At 36.4% G+C, this 21,999-nt stretch overlaps 1 protein-coding gene across 1 annotated transcript; it reads left to right on the forward strand.

The window, feature by feature from the left end:
- Positions 1-8,484: 8,484 nt before the first annotated feature.
- Positions 8,485-21,863, forward strand: LOC129926643 (baculoviral IAP repeat-containing protein 3-like). The gene is made up of 6 exons (XM_056031992.1): positions 8,485-8,620; positions 13,560-14,621; positions 17,419-17,625; positions 18,790-18,966; positions 19,236-19,385; positions 20,360-21,863. Exons 1-6 carry the CDS (start codon positions 8,518-8,520, stop codon positions 20,581-20,583), a joined length of 1,923 nt encoding a protein of 640 aa, XP_055887967.1. The 5' UTR covers positions 8,485-8,517; the 3' UTR covers positions 20,584-21,863.
- The last annotated feature ends 136 nt before the right edge of the window (positions 21,864-21,999 follow it).

Below are 21,999 nucleotides of genomic sequence, written 5' to 3' on the forward strand. Positions count from 1 at the left end.
CCTTCACCTTAGTTTGTTAGGCCTTTGGGGCACAACATAAGATTAGGCGACCGTCTTCTTCTTTTCCTCTCTTTCTCTTTCTTTAGCCTTGGATAGAACCTCTTTTAATGGCAGGCCGGCCTATATGTTGTCTTCCCATCGCTTTTACTGGCTGCCTCTTCTTCTTCTTCCTGGTACTGTGCCCTGAAGGAAATATGGTCATAGAGTTCTAGATTGCTTTTTTTTTTTGACAGTAGCTAGCAGTTCATCGCTTGGGTCTAATCGCTGTACAACTTTGTTTCTAGTTCTTCGTTTGTGATGCGGTCTTCGAATGTGATTCCTATGATTTTTCTGTGGAAAGATCGTAGGCATAGATAGTCCTTCGTATTGACAAAAAGATCTAACTATTTGCTAATATTAGGCTTATTGCTTCTTTCGACCGTATCTAAAAAAATGTCTGTGGAAATGGGAACACATTAGGACCACAGACATAAATAAATATAGACTGGCCGATTAAAGAGTTTTATGAAACAAAAATTTGTGACTAACAATTTTGTGTAGGCTACTTTATTAAACAGCATTTATGAGCAGTATAAAAGTTAAGTATTCATATCTATTTCAGCTACACACCTATATATATATATTGTAAATAAGGAGGTAGTGTAGTTTTGTCATAGACATAAATAAATATAGACTGGAAAAAGGAAGTAACTTCATGTAACTTGAAAACATGTATATCTATTGTATTCGGATTTCCGAAATATGAAAAGTTGCATGATCTTCATTCTTAGAGATTAAACAAAACTACACTACCTCCTTATTTACAATATATATAGGTGTGTATAGATATGAATACTTAACTTTTATACTGCTCATAAATGCTTTATAATAAAGTACACAAAATTGCAAGTCACAAATTTTCGTTTCATAAAACTCTTTACTTGGCCAGTCTATATTTATTTATGTCTATGAGTTTTGTTTAATCTCTAAGAATGAAGATCATGCAATTTCTTATAATTCGGAAATCCGACAACAATAGATGTACATGTTTTCAAGTTACATGAAGTTACTTCCTTCGGCCAGTCTATATTTATTTATGTCTATGATTAGGACGTAATTAAAACTTTTTTTTTATTAAACACCAAAAACATGGAATTAAAAGAAAAACACAAAAAAATGGATTTGAAACAAAAAATAGCTAGATCTAGGGTAGGCTACACATAAATTATCGTTTTTATTGAAAATATCGAACAATTGGTTCACTTTAATTAGTTCTTTTTGTTTCTTTCTACAGTGTCTAGATCTAGATTTACTTCCTAAAAAAGGGATGAAAAAATGGTAAGAAATAAATAATGAATGGAAGATAAACCTTGATGCAGATTAAGTTAAGCACCGAAAACGAATGTTAACGAAGGCTTAATAAAAGGAAATATAAGATAGTGGCTTCATACTTTACACCTCGGAGGCGCGGTGACTGAGTAGGGTCCCGGAATTTTTTATTTTAGGATCCTTAGGGCGCCTATGAGTTTACCAAGCCCTAAAGGGTACCTGACATTTGTTGTGGTCAAATGAAGGCGGTTGGTCGTTGTGCTGGAAACATAAAACCTTTGTTAACCGTGGGCTTCAGAAATAGATGACCTTTACATCATCTGCCCTATAGATCGCAAGGTCTGAAAGGGGAACTTTACTTAACACGTCGGCTGTATAAAATCATATTGTTACGAATCTCACTATCCAGGCTCTCTCCAAACTGCACCATACACCACCAACTTAAAGAACTTGACAACTCAGGGCTCCAAAGTAACGTAACACTTTAATAGTTGATAAATAACAGCCAATACTGTACAATTGGCAACACGTACACTGTACAAATATCTCTCCGATAACACCGTTCCGCCGTATCAACTCTTGCACTGGCCTCTCCGTCTCGTTCCGGGCTTGCACTGGGTTCAACAGTTCAGGACTGACTTCACACACTAGGCTCGTTGTGTCGGACTCGATCACAGACCAAGATCAAGACGCCAGTCGTCTCAACTGTACTTGACAGTACTCCGCACTGAACCGTCGTAATGCTCCGTACAGAACCACACCGCTGAACTGTGCTGTAGTCGACCGGACTGTAGTGAACCGGGCTCTGAACCCTTGCTTTGAACCTTGCTGTATTGAGCCCCTTTTCTCGACTGTGTTGACTGCGACACCTCCGCTCTTTATATAGGGTCCCTACTGGCCTTCTCGAACCGGACAGAACGCCGCTCGACGTTTCTAGGTGGTCAGATGACTACAACTCTCGTGACGCTCATGAGCTCTGTTCACGACGGCGATCCTTCCCGAACCGTCCTGTTGATACTCGACTCGGTTGACCGTCGTAGCTCGTCACGGTTGACCGCTCGTCTAGCGCTGGCCTGGGGCGAATTGCGTCGGCTGACTACACTCACACCACTACCCCCATCTGTGCCACCACCAAGTTTATAACAATATTAAGGCGACACTACGAATAAAAAACAACTTATTCGATCGTGAAAATAGCTTAGTCGATCAAGGTACAATGTAAGTAATCATTTCTTTACAAAGTTTAGTCCATCCCAAATTGCAGAATTGGTGATTAGTCAGTGAGCGAGCTAGGGCTATTAAAAATATAGAACAGATGAAAACCTGCATTCTTCCTGTTGACCCGCTCCGTTTCTTAAAACTCTCAGTCAATATTTGGATTATTTCGGGATTGTCTATGCTGATAGCAGAAGCAATGGAGAAAAGAATTTTCTATTCATTCTAAGTACCGGGTTCAATCGCACTTTGGGATTATCTGAGGAGTGCCCATGATAATCAAGGTAGTTATCCTGAGTGTCCTGTTTATATATATGTAAAGCTAGCGATAAAGATACGGATTGTTGCTTATGAAATGTCATTTTTTAAAATATTTAAATTATATAAATACAAAATGAATACTTTCTTTAAAAAAAAAAACAAGTAAAAAAAACCTATTCCGAAAATCGTTTGTGGGTCATAAAAAACGCATTAGCTTCTTCGTCTTCTTCTTGAAACTGTCAGGTAGAGTTGAGCCTTCGGCTCTTGGAATTCTAGGCCAACAAAAGTGAACAAGAGCTCTCTCTCACCGGCCTGTATGAAAACAGTGTACACTGTTTTGTCTGGCGAGTGGGTCAGACTCGCGGCAAGAAGCCGCGTACACTAAGACCCGCCGCCATTTTCCTTTCCTTTACCAGGCCAACCGTGCGGGACACGCCATTTATGTAACGGTCCCTTGAGGAACAGCGCCTGGATTGTGACAAGGTTGTGGGAGCTTTTTTACAATCCGCGCAGTGCAATGAGGATACTCTCGCACCCCTTAGGCACCCCCACAGGAGTCTTGTTTTGCTACCCTTAAGCCTAATCGTTTCCTCTTACGATCGTTTCCACCGGGGCGCCACTATGAGGCAGGGTAGCATGCCCGGGACGCATTAGCTAAATATTAGAAATATTTTACTTTAAAGTATGAATAAAAATAAAAATAAACGTTTAAAAAAACAACAACTGGATTTTAGCGAAGAAGTTATTTTAATGTATACAATTTTCATCTTTTTATTGACCTTCAACAGTCGTCTCGCGGACCCCTAGGCATCCGCGTATCACAGCTTGAGAACCAATGTCTTAAACAACGGAGGTTTTGTCTCTTGCCCTTCCTAGAGTAGGTGGACCATGTCTAATTGCCTTAGTACACAGGCTCGATAAATAAAGGCTTTAGTATGAATAGTCTACTACATCAGCGAACGCTTTCCCAGGCTGTGCAGTGATTTTGTAACCATTGCTTTAGCTATTCTGTAATTATTGTTCATTTAATTAGCGCACATTTGGAAATAATGTTGCCGAGGTCGCAGAAATCATCAACTACTTTTTTACTTTGTCCATTAGTTGCAATGTTTGGTTAATGCTATTGTTTCGCCTTATGCTTTAGCCAGAGTATTGGAATGCAGCAGACAGTCAACTACAATATCAAGTTAGCAGATTAAGGAACCCTAGATGTATAATTAACTTAGAACTGTTACCTAATGTTAGACCCTTAGTATTATTAGTTTGTAAACACAAGCACCATAATCCATGGACTTTGAACGCGACATTTAGTGACATCACGAATTAGTTGGGTTTTACATTATTTATTTTAACATAGTCAGTTTTCAGCCCTTAATCTGAATACACTGAAGAGATTTCTAAGGGAACTTGTAAGAAATTACACAACTTTATTAGGCACAAAAGCCATATGCCAAAAAGTTTAGATGTTAACAGCTATCCATGTTGGACACCGGTGTTGACCACAAAAGATATTTATATACTGAATGGGGGTAATTCAACTTCATGGCTCAATTAATCTTAAAAACATACGATTATTTACCTAGAAAAATACTAAATATCGTATAATTTATTAAGCTTCATTGGTTTCGAAGAAGGGCATCTTGTTTATATACAATGAAAAGGCCCTTTATGATGATCATGTCAAAAATTTCGTCAGATCAACTAAATCTACTATATAATTACAAGCTATCACATTGACCAAGGGATCTCTTTAAACTGTCGTACGGAGTCGAATGAAATTTCGTACACAGGTTCCTTTTACCCCCAAGGCGCTTAATAAGACCGGTTTTGACAGATTCGCTATCTGACCACCATGATTTTATTTTCGGTATTTCCCCAAAATGCAACACTCTATATATAAACTATAAAAGGAAGTAGCACAAAAATAGAATTTGCTGTAAATTAACTCTTTTCCCCTAAGTGAACTATTGGTTTAACTTAGTAACGTCACTTCCGCTTTCTTTTAGACGATGAGCAAATAAAATAAAAAAATAATAATATCAATCCTAATATCATCAAAAACAGAATAATCTTACCTAGTCAATTCGATACATTCAAAAGGGGTAAAAAAAAGGGGGGGGGTATAAATTATAAAAACAAATTCATATTTCTTTTTATTTAGAGTCGGGCAACTTACATGCGTCAAGAACACAGATAAAAATAGCTTCCACTTACAAAGCCTGCCGACGCATAAAGTGCATCTCCTGGAGGTATCATGTCTCCAACCAGGACGTTCTGAAGCAGGCCAATATGCTCAGCATCTATGCTCTTCTCACACAGAGAAGACTACGCTGGCTCGGTCATGTCACTCGCATGCCAGATGGAAGAATCCCTAAAGACATCCTATACGCTGAGCTTGCAGAGGGAGTCAGACCCAAGGGCCGCCCAAGATTCACTTACAGGGTTGTCTGTAAGCGAGACATGAGAACCACGGGCATCAAAGTAAGTGGGAGGAGATAGCCCAAGACCGAACAGCATGGAGACTGTACGTGCTGGTACGAACTTCGCCGAGCGCAAAAGAAACGAAACTTCACCAGTCAAGAGAAAGAAGAAGAAAGCTGCCCATTCAGCTAGCCCTAAATCAGATGCATATACATGCACGAACTGTGGCAAACTCTGCCGCTTCAGAATCGGTTTGATCAGTCACACCAGATTAGAAAGTGAGAAGTGGTAATTGTAATAAAAAATGGGTCGGTAAGTTTAAAGCATGTCATGGAATGTGGGAGGAGTCACGGTGAAAATATAATAGAGATTGAATTAAAAAGCCGAAGAAAAGTCATAGAGCGTACGAAGGACAAACTTTTCTGTTGTGGGCGGGGTTGGAGGGGGAGCAAATAAGTAAAAGAGATACAAAAGCATGTTTGCGTGTAAGTGTCATCGTGGTGTGTGTGTGTGTTATGAAGCAGGTCTTACAAGACAAATCAAAAGTCTATGTCGGAGAAATTTCGATGCGCAGGTGGGGTTCTAGAGAGCGAAAGAGAGAGTTAAAGAGAGATAGAGAGAGATAGAGAGAGTTAGAGAGAGATAGAGAGAGATAGAGAGAGATAGAGAAAGAGATAGAGAGAGATAGAGAAAGGGATAGAGGGAGATGGAAATATGAGCGGGGCGGGAAATTAGTTAACATATACATTAATTTACGGGCTAAGAAGTATGTAGAGAAAAAAAAAAGAAAATAATTAAAAACAATGTAGAGCCTGATAGTACGATAGAAAGCAACCGCTCTCTCTTTCTCTTCTTCTCTCTTTCTGTCTCTCTCTTTATTTTACTCTCTCTCTCTCTCTCTCTCTCTCTAACACTCTCCCTCTCTCTCTCTCTCCCTCTCTCTCTCTCTAACACTCTCCCTCTCTCTCTGAATTGCAGTCGTATATCTTCTAATGGATCTACAACTAGTACATTGACTGACATAGGACGTTGGATAGACCTTACAAGTTATTACTTGAGACTTGAAATGGCCTGTGAAGTAAAGCTCTTATCAATACTATAGATATATATATATGGATAGACAAATAGATAGACACATAAACAGATTTACACACACTCACACACACACAAATGGGAGTAGCCAGGATTTTTTTGGGGAGGGGGGTTCAGGGGGATTTTTTCCTCCTCCCCCCACAAAAAAATTCATGCGTGTGTGCGTGAGTGTGTGTGTGTACATAATTAATCCCTTCATTCTCTCGGAAGACGTTTATTGTACCCTAGAATAGGTTCTTCCTGAAGTTAGTAGAAAAATTGTAGACTCCCCGCCATTGCCAGCAAGGGGGTCTGGGGGAGCTCACAGCTGTGAGTTCTCCCAGCGCGGGGCGAAGCCACGCCGCCAAGCACTATTTCCAGTATTAAAAGGCAACAAAATACATATTCAGAGGTATCTACAGTGCATTATCCTGCTATTAAAACGTTTTATTTCAAAAACCGTATGTGCTTTTCTTACTGACTTAGAACTTCCTGCGTCGTTCGGCGTATTGGGCGGCAATGTCTGCAGCTTCTTTCCACCTGCTCTGAGGACCTCCATGAAAGTGTAGCGCCGAGTTGTACTAGGATGTTCCTGATTGCGCTTTCCTCGTAATGGCCTCCATGTCTTCGCAGCTCTTATTATGCCTAATTCCTTTTGTCGCAGAACATGTCCCGCAAATCTCATGCCACGCTCTGTCACAACCTTACTAAGGGGTCTACTTCCAGTTAGGCATGGGATTTCCTTCATTGAGACCCGATCTCTATAACTCACTTCAGACTTTGTTGAGCCACATTTAGACTTTTTCAATTTCGTTTGATGGCAATTCACCGCACTTTTTTAATGGAGCCCAGCCACTGGTAGAAATTTGTAACCTCTATGGCTACGCGCTTGGAATTAGGTGACTGTAGTTTGCTTTAGATTTTATATAAAAAAAGGGAAGTTTAGTCCTCAAAATCCTTGGGGGCAGGGGAACAACAACAAAATTTCTGGAGTTGTTTTTTTTTAATTTAAAACCCCATTAGCTACGGTAATAGAATTTGTTGACTGTATTTGCTTTAGAATAAAATTGAGAGAGGTTTTCAACATCAAAACTCTCTGTATGGGAGTATTTAAACTCAAAACCTTCAGGTGGGGTTTTAAAAGCCCTCTGGAGGAGCGGGTTTAAATTTAACCCCCCTTTGGCTTGGCGACGCTCATAGAATTTTGAGTTAGCAATTCGCTTTTTTTTTATATTGACGAGGTATTTTATTAGCTTCAAACGCCACTGAAGGGAGTTTAAACTCAAAACGCCCTTTGGCTACGCTCATAAAATTTTTAGTGTGCAATTTGCTTTTGTTTAAATAGAAGAGGTAGCCTATTTTTAGCTTCAAACCCCGCTGAAGTGGCGGGGGGGGGGTTAAACTCAAAACCCCCTATGGCTACGATCATAGCATTTCGAGTGTGTAATTTGCTTTTTTTTATATTAGAGATATTTTTATCTATATTTTAGTTTTATATCCCGCTGAAGAGGAGTTTAAACTCAAAACAACTTTGGCTACGCTCATAGATTTTTTAGTGTGCAATTCGCTTTTTTTTTTAATTAAAGGGGTATGTTTTTAGCTTAAAACTTGCTGAAAGGGTGGGGGGGTTAAACTCAAACCCCTCTAGGCTACGCTATTAGAATCTGGTGACTGATGTATGGATAGTCTTATATTGAAGAGGGGGTTTTATCGTAAATATCGGAGGGGGGTTTAAAATCAAAATTTTCCTTTGCTATGCTCTTGGAAATTGGGGATTCTTGTTCGCATTTTTTTTTTCGGTTTTGATTTATAGAAGAGGGGGATTTGACTGCAAAACCCCATAAAAACCCCTTTGGCTTCATTGAGGCAAGTGATGGTTTAGTATTAAAATCTCACCTAAAATAAACAGAATCAAAGGAAAAAATCAGTCACTAATTTCCGATCCCACCCCCCCCTTTTTTGAACCCCAACCCCCCCCCCCGGTCACGCCCATGATATATATATATATATATATATATATATATATATATATATATATATATATATATAGAGAGAGAGAGAGAGAGAGAGATAGCTATAGGTATGTAGATAGATAGATAGATAGATAGATAGATAGATAGATAGATAGATAGATAGAGAGAGAGAGAGATAGCTATAGGTAGAGAGATAGATAGATAGATAGAGAAAGAGAGAGAGAAGATAGAGAGAGAATGAGGACAGAACCATCATTATGTCGTCAGAATGTGGGTTTTTTATATACACGTAATGGGAAATTCCCTTTTATTAAATAAAAAAAAGGAAACACTTTCGGTTTGGCTGTTATTGCTTGGAACTCCTAGCACAGGTATGATAGCTTTTTGTTTCTTAGAGTTGTATACTAAAGAAATCTGTATCTCTTGTCATCAAACTGAAATAAATTATACAATGTAAATGCATTCGTCGTTGTACCAGGCATTTTCTACTATCTTCTATTCTACTGCAGTTTAAAATAAACGAATATAACAATGTTAGGCTACATGACTACATGCTAAATGCTAATTTTGTTTAGCGGTGTTTTACTTATTTTGACAATACCAGTGTTTTTCAAACTTTTATCGGGGACCGACTTTCTCCGGAAGTAGTATTTCATTCATATTTTAAAGGTGGACGGTCATTTCATCCCCGGTCACTTCCTCCCTGGTCACTTCAGCCTCAATGAAATACTTTTTTCTTAGTCACTGTGTAATTGTACTGATAGGGCGTTGGCTAATAAATAACTATGTTTATTTACAATGGATCGTCTTCTAACTATTACCAATAGACTGTCTATCTTATTGATTTTGATTAACACGCAAAAAAAAATTATTTTCAATTAGCTCTATATGTATAGATAATAAATTGTTATATTGTTTTGATAACATTAAATTCTATTTGTATTTAATGTGTCACACTTTTTTGTCATGAAAAAAAAATATGTTTATGAAAAATCCTTACTTTTTAGAATTATTATTTTTTGGATAAAAGGATGAAATGGCCAGGGGATGAAATGATCGGGGATGAAGTGACAGGGGAATAAGTGACCAAAGATGAAATGACCGTGGGTGGAGTGACTGAGGATGAAGTGACCGGGGATGAAATGACCTGGACCTTTTTTTACACTAGAAAGGACTCTTTATAGAGTTGGTAGAAGAATGATTACGGACCCCCCTTTAGCAAATAAGGGATAAAGGAGAGGGGAATTCATAGCGTTTTTTCTGCATACAGACATTGAGACAAATTTATCCTGGTGTCTACAGATCACTTTCTCTTACAGCAGGTTATGTGAAGCTAAAATAACAAGGCGTGGGATGTACTTTTTGTTTTGTCCACGGAAAGTTGTCGACATAACGATGTGAGGCATTCGGATAAAATGAAAACTTTTAGCTGTGATAAAGTGGATTAGAATCGCGTTAGAGAAAACGTATTAAATGCTTTGTTTTAATTTTAGTGTATATTTTAAAGGGGAAAAAAAATGATTTTATTGTAAACGTCTCTGTCTTTAAAAAAATACCATCTAGGGCAGGGGTTCTCAGCCTGTGATTCGCGACCCCTTTGGGGGTCGATTGACCATTTGCCAGGGGTCACCTAAGACTATCGAAAATATGGATTATTATTGTCTACTCTTCTATTGCTGTATGTATGTGTGTGTGTGTGGGTCGCGGCAGAGTGGGGGATTGTTAAAAGGGGTCGCCGAACTTAAAAGGTTGAGAACCACTGTTCTAGGGAGTCCTAACAAAAGAAAACAGAGGTAAGTTTGACTATTTTTGAATCATTGGCAACTGTTTAAACATTGGGCATCATTTTTATTTGGTTAATATTTTAAATTATGGTTATGACTACTGTTCTATTTCTTTTTCCCCTTCAAAAATAAATTGATCGTCAGCAAGTCGCCACCTCCAACTCAACCGCTCCCATAGTTTGAGAAACGCTAGACTTCACGGTGTGTGTATGGACAATAGAATAAAATATTACTTTTATCTTTTAATTGAAATGAGATAATTTGAAACAAAATTACGTGGCACTTTACATTTACGAGGGAAAAAAAAATGCAATTTCTTAGAAACTTGAACTTTTTTTTAATCTCCAAAAGGAAACTTCGGAAAATGGAGATTTTAAATTGACTTAAATCAATATTTAGACCACGGGAAAGGTCACTACAATTTACCTTGGCCTAGCCTTTAGTCTGTTTCACTGTTGGGGCGCCACGTGTGATCTTTTGGCCTTATTTTTCAATTCCTCTCTCTACCCTTTTATCCATTGATAGAATGGACATGTCTCACATTGAAATAGATGCACTAATGTTAGTTATTATTAATATTTCAACATAATTCGTAAGCTCGTAACATAAGTTAATAATATTTAAAATACACCATAAGCACATAAATGCAGTGCCTATATAATAGAAGTACTATTCACATGTTTGTTTCATCGATGTCAATTGTAAAGCGTATAGACCGCCATGTTTTCGATAGTTAGAAAAGAAAATAGATGAAAGAAAAACGAAACAGAAATGTTTTATTAAATAAGTGTAATAACTAAATGTGTAGTTTATAAATAAGAGTAAAAAAAAAAAAGAAAAGTTGAGTCGTAAAATTAAAGGGAAAATAATTAGAAAATTAGATGGCGCGATAGCTGAGAGGTAAAGCGCTTGACTTATAAATCGAGTGTCCGGGGTTCGAGTACTTGCTTAAATCTACTGAGCTTTAATGGGTACCTGACATTAGTAGGGAAAACGTAAAGGTGGCTGGTCGTTGTGCTGGCCACATGACAACATCGTCAACCGTGGGTCACACTAACAGATGATCTTAACATCATCAGCCCTATAGATCACAAGGTCTGAAAGGGGAACTTCTTTTTTTTTTTTACTTTTCATTGTCAAATTAGAAGGTCTGATAACAAAATCGAAAGTTTGAAATTTTATTGAAAGCTTTAAAATATTGCATAATCGTAGAGATAATCTCTTTATTGTGTGATAGGAGCTACAGGTGTCCTTGTCGCAGATCCGACTATCGCAAAAGGGCTATACAACGGGTTTTTCTAAATAAATAATGAAAAAAATACTCCCGCATTTTTTTTCTTTTAAAAAGATTTTTCCCACAGCCAGCCGATGTATATCTAGAGTAGCCGATTGGGAAAAATTGGCCAAAAAATGAATACTTTGTAGCCAAACGTTATGAATGCTGATTGGCTGAAATAGCCGTATAGCACATTTATTGGTTCAATCGTTTCAGTAGGTCTCGACACTGACCTTCGATATGCAACCTGTTAAAGCTCGTGAAGTCAGAAACAGTTGGCGTGTAAACATTATTAAGAGAATGGGAAATTTTTGTTTAGGAGATTAAAGTGTTAAGAGATGTTTGTATCCAAAAAATAGTGTAATTATATGAAATTAATGGCAATTTTAATTTCTCATAACGTATCCTCCCTCGAAAGTCAAGAAAACATTTTATTTTACATTTATGTTACAGCAATAGAAATGATAATGTAGAAATAACTATAACATTGCTACTGGTTCAAAGTTGATCACTATGCGATTTCCTATTCAAGTATTTAAATGTCGTTTATTTACGAAATAATTCATGAGTATACAATGTTAATTCGTCGCTTTCGGTTACTTCTTTGTATTGATGCCAAGGGGAACTGTTAAACAATATAGCCTCATAGAATAGACAAGTCATAAAATGCTGTCTTTACCGAAAATGAAAGTATTTGAAATTTTAAAAATTGTCATGTTAAAAACTATTATGGTGATAGGTATCATATATAGATCACCGGAAGGCTTCCAAAATATTAAGTAACAAGTCCTAGTTAATGAGAACTGATCTGGATTGCGAAGCTGCAGGTGACAAGAAAATCTACGATCACAGGGCCACTTCAGGCCCTGGGCCTAGGGCGGTAGCCCCACTTGCCACCCCCTAGGGCCGCTACTGCTTTATAAAACCAATAAAGTTGGGGAAAAGTAAAGGCGGTTGGTCGTTGTGCTTGCCACATGACACCCTCGTAAACCGTAGGCCACAGAAACAGATGACCTTTACACCATCTGCCCTATAGACAACAAGGTCTGAAAGGGGAACTTTTTATTTGATTATGTATTTAGTGAAAGGTCAATAGTAAAGAACCTACGTAAGGAACTATGTCTGGTGGACAAAAAAAAAGGCCTATACTGTCAGAGGTGGACGAGCTTGTTAGCGTGATGTGGTACGGTATGTATAGGTATATATGACATATGACACTCGACCGAGGCCCTGCACTCTGCTAAGGCCGCCTCTGATACAAAGTGTACTGTTGAAAAGGAAGAGTTAAAGCTTAAACTTCTTTTTTTTTTCTTTTTCTAAGGGCTTGAAGTCGGAATACCTGTATTTTTAATGCTGATAATCTATAATCAACATAGATTTTTTTTTTCGTGACAGCTTATATCGATAGAGGCCATCGCGGGGAAATGCAATGCCACTTGTATCAGCTTTAATCTAGAAGCACCCAGGATAATCCTGTTTCATTGTAATCAATCACAACATCTGTAAAACAGTAGCACGATGTCGTGATTTCGTGTGAAGAAAACAGGATTTTAAACAAGCACTAGAAAAAAATAATACTTTTAAAACCAAAGCTTATCTAAGGGTAACTAACAGCTGATTACTGTCATTTGTCAGAAAATTAGAGGGTTTACCCTCTAATTTTCTGTAATATATAAAACAAAATTAATGAACTATTACAAAATGAGGTACTGACTGGGTCAATTTCTGTATTGATTCATGTATTGTTATCGACTATAAATAATGAAGCAAAATTTCAACTTTGATCTGAGAATGGGAAGTGGGAGAAAAAACGTGTCAAAGCGTAATAAGGGGATGAAGGGTTATTTACATTCCTATTAAGTAGCATTTATTTCCCTTATTTCAAAATGGAACAAAATATTTGACCAATAACAATTTATTAAATAATTATTTAATTTTTTTAACTTCATCCGAAAATGGGACATGGGAGTATAGATACAAGTATACTCATTTTTGTAATTTTTAAAAGTAAGCTATAAAAGGAAAGTTTGTTATTGTTGTGGTTAGACAATAAATGTTAAATTTAGTAATAAGAAGTACATTACTTATTTTCTTCGAATAAGTTCTTTCTTTCAAAGGGACATACAAAATAATATATTTCACATCCCATGAATTTGACTGAAAGTCGAATACAATTTACCAATGTTAATTTCTAGACGATGTTTTTAACTGGATTAAATTATTTGTGTATATCTTTCTTTGTATTTATAGGTCTTGCTGAGCTCGTGAAGATGGCAATCGTATATCCTCTTGTCGTCATCATTTGCATGGTTATTTCAAGTCTTGACGATGAAAATGAGACCAAAATCCTAAGAAAACACGTGGAGGATCTCACCTGCACCAAGACTGTACCCCGATGTTCACCTAATTTTCACCAAATAATACGTAGTGTTGTAAGATTCACGGCAAGCCTCACAAAAATAAACCCCATTATAGAAAACCTACTTTTCAAGAAAGCTAAAGAAGGGTTAACATCTTTTTGGGCAAGGGTTGATCCACTCAGTGATAAATTGAACCCTATTTGTGTGCATGAAACATCACAACATAAAGAAAAAAGCTATCCATGGGATACAAAAATACTCATAAAATGCATTCCTGGACAAATGTTATTTCTATGCAGCATAAAACCACAGATGGTTAATGAAACAATAGAGACATTAACTTCCCTTGAAAACAACGCAGAGATCATTGGTTTTGAAGAAGAGCAACGGACTTTTAAAAGTACGGAAAAGTCTTCCATTGACGTTGGTTTAATTGCAACATTTCTTTGTCTTGTATTCTGTCTACGTCAATGTGAAATTACTGTCAACTTGAAAATGAAACAAAGTAAGATGGAGAGGATTTCTTTGAGAGTGACTCCAAATTTCAAACATTCTCTAGAAGATGTTTTGACAAGTTTTAATGAAAGTGATTTTGTAAATACAGAGCATACAAAAATTTCGCGATGTTTAACATTTCCAACTGCTATTCCTGACAGTTCCAAGTTAGTAGTTTACCCAGCATCTGCTGTTAGTCTTCTAGCGTCCTATCGTCCTCTAATGTACATGGAGTTACCGAATTCCGTCTTTTTCGTGCAATTATCTGCCCATGGTTTTCGTTACCCTGGTACTGGTTCATCAGTTTTGTGTGTAGGTTGTGAGAACTCTGTCGATTTATCGCTTTTCACATCAGACCCATCTTGTGCAATATATCATAAACCTGGATGTCAATTCGTTAAAGTTGGCACCATTGAAACAGCTAGTACTCACTCCAGAGGAGGCACTCAATCAGAAAGTAAGTATATAATGAATATAGTTACAAATCAATATACATGTATATGTTTAATAGATAAGGTTTGTTATCTTCTTCTCCTGTACCTCTTTCTATCTTATTTTAATTTGTTCTTTTATATAACACAAATGTAATTGAAATATATAAACTTTCATTATTATTCATTTTTAAAAACCTTTTTGTTTATTCAAGCTGTAAAATACTTCTTTCAAGATTATAAATGGTTTAAAAAGCGACACCGGAGTAACTATAGTTTAAACGCTGCAGATTAGTAAATATCATGTATAATATTTCAGGATCAAATGAAATTTAAGAAAAATCTCTTTTTCATTAGTTTTATTAACGGTGAAGATTTTCTATGTATTAATGTTATAATTTTTTACAAAGCTTATATCAACTCAATCTGTCTGTCTGTCTATCTGTCTGTCTGGTAAAAATTGTGTTCACGATACTTCTCCTTCACCCATTCTCGGATCAAGTTGAAACTAAGCAAAATTATTCATTGGAACAGACATGAATTGGCGGGCCGGATGGAACCACGTCGCAGACCGGATCTGGCCCGCGGACCGTATTTCGGGCATCACTGGTCTAAAGACATGAATCAATAAAAAAAAAAGTAACTAAACAGACAATTAATTACTGGGATTTAATTATTTTATTTGATACCTACAAGGGAAAATATTCCTTCACTATTCACAGGTGTGGCTAAATTTGTTGGGTTTAGTCCCCTTAAATAATTGTTAACGCTATTTTCCCCTAACACATTCCCCGATCAAGTTGATACTTTAAACCTAACAAAACAATCAATCAATTAAAAAAAAATAACAACAACAATTAGTCAATTAATTATTGGTAATTGAATATTTTGTTAGATATCGAAGAATCGAAATAACTTGTACATTATTGATATATACAGTTTTAAGGGCGGAGTTCTTCCCCTTAAGATAAGATTTGAAGCTAAACCCAAACATCAGAAAGGTTTCGAGTGTCAATCTTAGAGAAAAAGCAGGGGCCGGCGACATTGCAGCACAAACAGCTAAGCCCTGAGAGAGCATGCGACGCCTCTGATACCAAATTGTAAATGAACGTTGAATGGTGTAAGGTTGCAGAATGCGAATGTCGTGTAATGCTGGGTTCTTGCTTCCTGAAGTACTCTAGACACGTGACAAGACAAATAGTATAAACTGACTGAAGTCCGTTTCAGCAGACAAACATGAAGTTTATTTACAACACAATAATAATAATACTGCACTCCTTGTTAGTGCTACAAGTCAAGAAATAATAAACAATCCTATCCGCATAACAGCGGTATCAAAAGTATCCCCATGTATGTTAGTTACAAATCACGTCCGCATCTCAGCGGGTAACACTGTGCAGAAATATAGATTAACTAATACATGTCTCAAAAGACCACTGGCAACAACTGCCCACAAGTTACTTTCTAACTGAAATTACTACCGACTTTTCTAAGTCGCTACTGTCCATCCCGGACCAAAATATACTTGACCACTCGGTCCAAAGAATACCACTTGACTTAACTAACTTGACTTCACTTGTCTGCTTGACTTGACTGACTGACCTCTAAGTCTAACTTTATTCATTCTACTTCCTGTTTTCTACATCAGGAATTCCACGTGTCTTTTAAACTCTTCACATGACGTGAACTTTAGATCATGCAATGTCAACTAAGACTGTGACACAAACTGTATTGGTCTTTTCTCTTTCTTTAGTTTAAATACATCAGCTGCGTTGAGAGGCGGGAACTGCTGTTTTGTCTACATCGTTCAGGTTATAGCTAATGTCTCCGTTCTATAAGAAGAGCAATAACTGCGACTGAAGGTGGCCATTTAATAATAAACTTAGAAACGTGAATTTAATGTTACCTCCCTTTGCACTACAGCCATAGACATAGATAAATATAGACTGGCCGATTAATTGTTTTATGAAACGAAAATTTGTGACTTGCAATTTTGTGTACTTTATTATACAGCATTTATGAGCAGTATAAAAGATAAGTATTCATATCTATTTCGGCCACACACCTATATATATATTGTAATAAGGAGGTAGTGTGGTTTTGTTTAATCTCTAAGAATGAAGATCATGCAATTTTCATAATCGGAAATCCGAATACAATAGATATACATGTTTTCAAGTTACATGAAGTTACTTCCTTCGGCCAGTCTATATTTATTCATGTCTATGACTACAGCACTCAAAGTCAACTACTAAAAAAATAGTTTTTATTAAATGCTTATATTACGCATAGTTGTACCAATACGTTTAGATCAGTCATGTAATTCAAAGTGGTTAAAGAGCTAGACTAACAATAAAAAAGCATTTATACATTTTTTTTTTAAAGAGGAGGGGGAAAGACATGAACTCAAAATCGTGGGCTAAAGCTTTCTCGGGCTTCTTAAGCCAACACAGAAACCACTCTGCTAGTGAAGAGCTTATGGTCTTATAGTTTTATAGCCTCGTCCTATTTCATATTTGTATTTACTAAGACTCACACAACAACCTATAAAGGGGACTGGTTCAACTTACACAACCACTTCAGTAGTACAACTTCTTTTTGTTGTTCGAGATACCAAACAAAACAACAATAGTTAAAGATGACATGTTCTTTTTAATGATTTTTTTTTTGTGTGATGTCGTGTAAAAGAAATAATTGTGCAATATTTCAGTAGGGTGTCAGAGAAATAACGTGTACAAACATTTTACCAGACAGACACATTGAGTTGATATATCTTTGTAAAAATATATTACTTTTAACAAATAATATCTTTACTTTTCAAAGGCACCCTAAGTTCTGAAGCTTCAAGAGGTATAGAACACACCAGCCTTGAAGCAAGTCAGTCTTTCAGTGAAACAAGTTCAGTATTACAAAGTCCAGCTTATCCAGTATATAGGGACAGCAAGAAGAGATTGGAGTCTTTTGTTAACTGGTCAACTGATCACGTTCATTCGATAAATGACCTGGTCAATGAAGGATTTTTTTACGCAGGCAAGTACAAGTTTACAAAACGTCCATCATAAATGCCAGTTATGTTGTGATTTCCTTGATTGAGTAGATCTTCATTAGCGATGATATAGTTTACCTGGCTCAAACGAAGCACAGTCCGTAACGAGTGGTACATATAAGATATATCCACAAGTTGTAATTCAAGTACTTCCGTTGAATAAATCCATCAAGAATAATCACAGAAATTTGAATTGCAATATTGAATTCATACAAAACAGACTTGTTTAGAGAAACTAGAAATATATATTAATAATAATGCTTGTCTTCAAGTCCGAATAGTAATACAACATTCAGTATTTCTCGTGGCTACGCAGCCCTAGCTGCGGCCTACATATTTTGACACAACTATGGCAGGCATAACCATTGTCCGCCGGTGGTGGATTTAGATTTTCTTTTCGCCAGCTGCGTCTGTCCTCGGCAGCTGATTTTCTTTTGGTCTCAAATATGTATCCAGCTGTCTCGTTCTGAAGCCGCATGTAACCAGGTGCTTTCGCCTATGTCAGCTAAAGCAAGTTGGATCCTAAGCTGGTCTTTGAAGCGTTTCCGTGGTGCACCTTTGTTACGTCGACCACCGTTCAGCTCACCAAAAAAAAACAACACTGCTTTAGGCATACCTCCGTCCCCCATACGTGCCCTGCCCAGCGAAACTGTCGGACCATAAAAATTCCCTCTCTACAGTTCACACCTGCGTTCGCAAGGACATAGCTGTTTGTAGTGCGGTTTAGCCGCCGTATGTCCATGATGGAGCACAAGCATCTTTGGTGAAAGCGTTCAAGTAGTCTTAGTTATTAATAGCAACAAATGAACTTCGGATGGTCCCTCTCTTCCCTTAATGTTCTATTTTGTTCTGTTCCTACTAGAGAATGCTAGAGGCAAAGAATTGAGTTTCTTTCTTAACACCTCGAGAACAAGACTCTAGGCTAGGTAATCCTCACAGTTTCTTATAGTTAATATAACAGTATTTATACCTACACCATCTTATAGTTAGTTTTAAAACTGTGTCTTGAGATTTCAAAGAATTGTGTTGGCTTTAAATCAACACATCTTTACATGTCTAAATATTTATTTAGAAGATGTTTCCCTTTTTTGTGTGATTAGCATTGTTAATTGAAACTAATAATAGAAGTTTATTGTCTACACTTTCAGGTTACTCTGACTGCGTTCGATGTTTTCAGTGCGGTTTAGGTCTGAAGTCATGGAGACCAGGAGACAGCATCCGCACCGAGCACGAGAGATTTAGACCATCTTGTGCATTTCTAAAAACTCAAATTAGTCATAAGCCACGATCTAATATACATAACGAGCAATCTCAGATGTCAAGAGGTTAGCTTATTGTTTCTTAGAAATGCATATGTTGTATACATTTATTCAGATTTTAGATAAAAATAAAAAAAAAATAAAAGTATATGTAGTTGACAATTAGTACGTAAGTTAAAATTTCAAAGTAAATTATTAGAAAATGTAAATTATTAAAAAGAACAAATATAAACTATTACTACAATGCAAACTATTAGAAAGGTAATATGAAGCCTAAAGTAATCATTCCAATTCATGCAATGGTGTTTAAACATGAGGATATTCTTTTCCTAAAGTGCAAAGTACGATGGCTTCGTCCGCTACTTGTGGGACGGATAAAACGAAAGACAATGAAAACACAGAAGATCTAGCTCATATAGCTGTACAGCAACAGCAGATTGAAGAAATACAAATAGCTGCTGCATCAGAAGAGAAAACTACAGAAGGTACTTAAAAAAAATAAACTTGTGGAAAATAACAAGGATCCACTTTTAAACATTTTTCTGTATTTGAACAAAAAGAAACTCGATGCACAAAATGTTGATGTAGACTTTACTATGTGGTAAAAATCTGGGCTGCTCTTCTTGTAACTGACCAATTCATTTTTTTTTAAATGTTTGTAATTGCTGCTAAATATTTTTTTAAAGAAAAAAAAATTACAAGCTTAGGCCCTACATTTTCTCAACTTTGTATGTTGACATGTATGCACTACACAAAATAGCAGGTTTTTTTGTTCAGGGCTTTTGCAAAAGAGGATTTGAGGTTCTCTAGTCCTCATTTCATTGAAGTTTTATGATGATGATGATATTTTAAACTTTTAGAGATACAAATCTTACATACTTACTAATCTCTCAAACATAAAGTAATGATTTCGGTGTATTGGGATATTGAAATCTGAAATACCTTGATTTAAGGTGACGTTTTTGTTAAACTATACTGCCTTTAGGGTCCTATGTCATTTTTAATACGAGACAAAGTTTAAGGAAACTATTTTTTTTATTGACCTTTTTTTGCGTTCTATTTACCAACTAGTAAACTTTCGCTCATCATGTTATTTCTTAAGTTAAAAGAGAACCCATACTAGTGTTCAAATCAAATTTGGCGTGCAGAAAAGGAACTTTTAAAATTGATAGTTCCATAGATCTGCTAAGGTGAAAGAAAAAATTAACTTGATTAGAATGTATTTTTGAAATGTATTTCTTTGGGAGTAAGAAGTATAACCTTAAATCCACAACTTAATCGAATTGTTAAGCAGTTTTCCTCTTTGACATTCTTGTTCACTCTGAATAAACCCTTAGGAAAGAAAATTGATATTATAAGTTCTGTACCACTCCTGCTATGGTTAATTACTATCTATTACCATTATATCGTCCAATCAATAATTTTGTTTCTTTTGGGACTAACTAATGATTTTTGTCAGGATGCATCAAATCTCAAGAAGCGATATCCCAGAAACTACTTCAAAGAGAGAATGAAGCCTTGAAACAGCAGATGAAATGTAAATCCTGCCAGACTGCCGATGTCCAAGATTTATTTCTACCTTGTGGACATATGTCCACTTGTAAGCAATGTTCTAATAAATTTTCACAATGTCCAGCTTGTGGGAAGAGAATTCTGGGAACTGTTAATGTTTATTTCGCATAAAACTGAAAGAAATATAAAGTATGAAATAATACTAATAATTATATTTTTCTAGATAAAATGACTTGTTCAAACTTAATTGTCTGAATACGTGTATACAAAAATTTTATGCAAAAAAAATTAAGCCCATTAAATTTATTAATGAATTCTCTCAGTATTTAACTTTAACACACTAACATTTGAAGGTAACAATATCCCAGAATGTTACCATAGTTGAATGTAACAAGAGTGTAATAATGAAATGTCTAGCATGGAATGTAACATGATTTATATCCTCGTTGTTTGTTATTGGATTAAAGGCTTGTAACTTAAATAACTTTATTGTTACTTATTTACTTCTTTTCTTATTTACTTATTCTACTCGTTCGTTACATCTGCTTAGGGATTATTTAAACTTTTTAATCAAATCATTGGTATTGTACAGTGTTTCCCAAACTGTGGTCAGCGGAACTCTGGTGTTCCGCGAGGCCTGAATAGGTGTTCCACGAACTACTGGAACAATTAAGTAGAAAGCCAGCACGTGAACTAATCTCTCTAACAAAAAAATAAGTGAAATGTTCCGCTAAATACTCAGAAAGTGCGAAGTGTTCCGTTACGGAAAAAGTTTGGGAATCACTGGTGGAGTACGTAAAACTTTTGACTCAAATGATTGGTTCATTGTTACAAATCTATAATAAGTCTTGTCTTCAAGTCCGAAGATCACTGAGGAATGCAGTATTTCCCGTGGCTGAGCAGCCCAAACTGTGACCCACATATTTTGCCACACCAGGGCAAGCATGACCATTGTCACTGTCACGAGTCGAGTCTGTGACCTATTTCGACCAGTTTCTAGAAGCTCGAGTTCAAACCAGTGCAAGTGTCCAGCGTAAACAAGTTAATTTTAGGTATCCAATCAAAGAAAGAGGTTAAGGGAAAAAATAGCATACATCAGCTTCTAGAAGGTCAAAGTTACTAAAATAATTAGGGGAGAAGTTTCCATGATTCTGGAATGTACGATTAAGAAAGGTATAAATTAAGGGAAAGTCAGTAAGACGGGGTCCTCGCATAGTAGTAGTTCTTGTAGAGCGATGGTCCTCGCTCAGTCCTCGATTATTAATAAGTTTTGTGATATTAGTGGGTCCATTAAGTAAAGTTTTAGTATTTGATGTTGAAGTTAAACTAAGTGAAGTTTTATGTATCTTTAAGTTTTATTTATGAAGTATTAAGTCAAGTTGTTATTGAATGGAGAAGTTAATTTGATGTGAAAGTTGAAGAAGTATTATTAAAGAAGTTTTAAGAAAATACAGAGAGATGTTTCTTTCTTCATTTCATTGAATTGTCAAGTTTGATAATATAATCCCCGGCAAGTGTGATCGTCACAGTCAACAGGTGGTCGATTTAGATTTTCTTTTCGCCGTCTGCGTCTGTCCTCGGCAGCGG

The sequence above is a fragment of the Biomphalaria glabrata genome, chromosome 6 (genome assembly GCF_947242115.1).
Source record: "Biomphalaria glabrata chromosome 6, xgBioGlab47.1, whole genome shotgun sequence".
NCBI lineage: Eukaryota > Metazoa > Mollusca > Gastropoda > Planorbidae > Biomphalaria > Biomphalaria glabrata.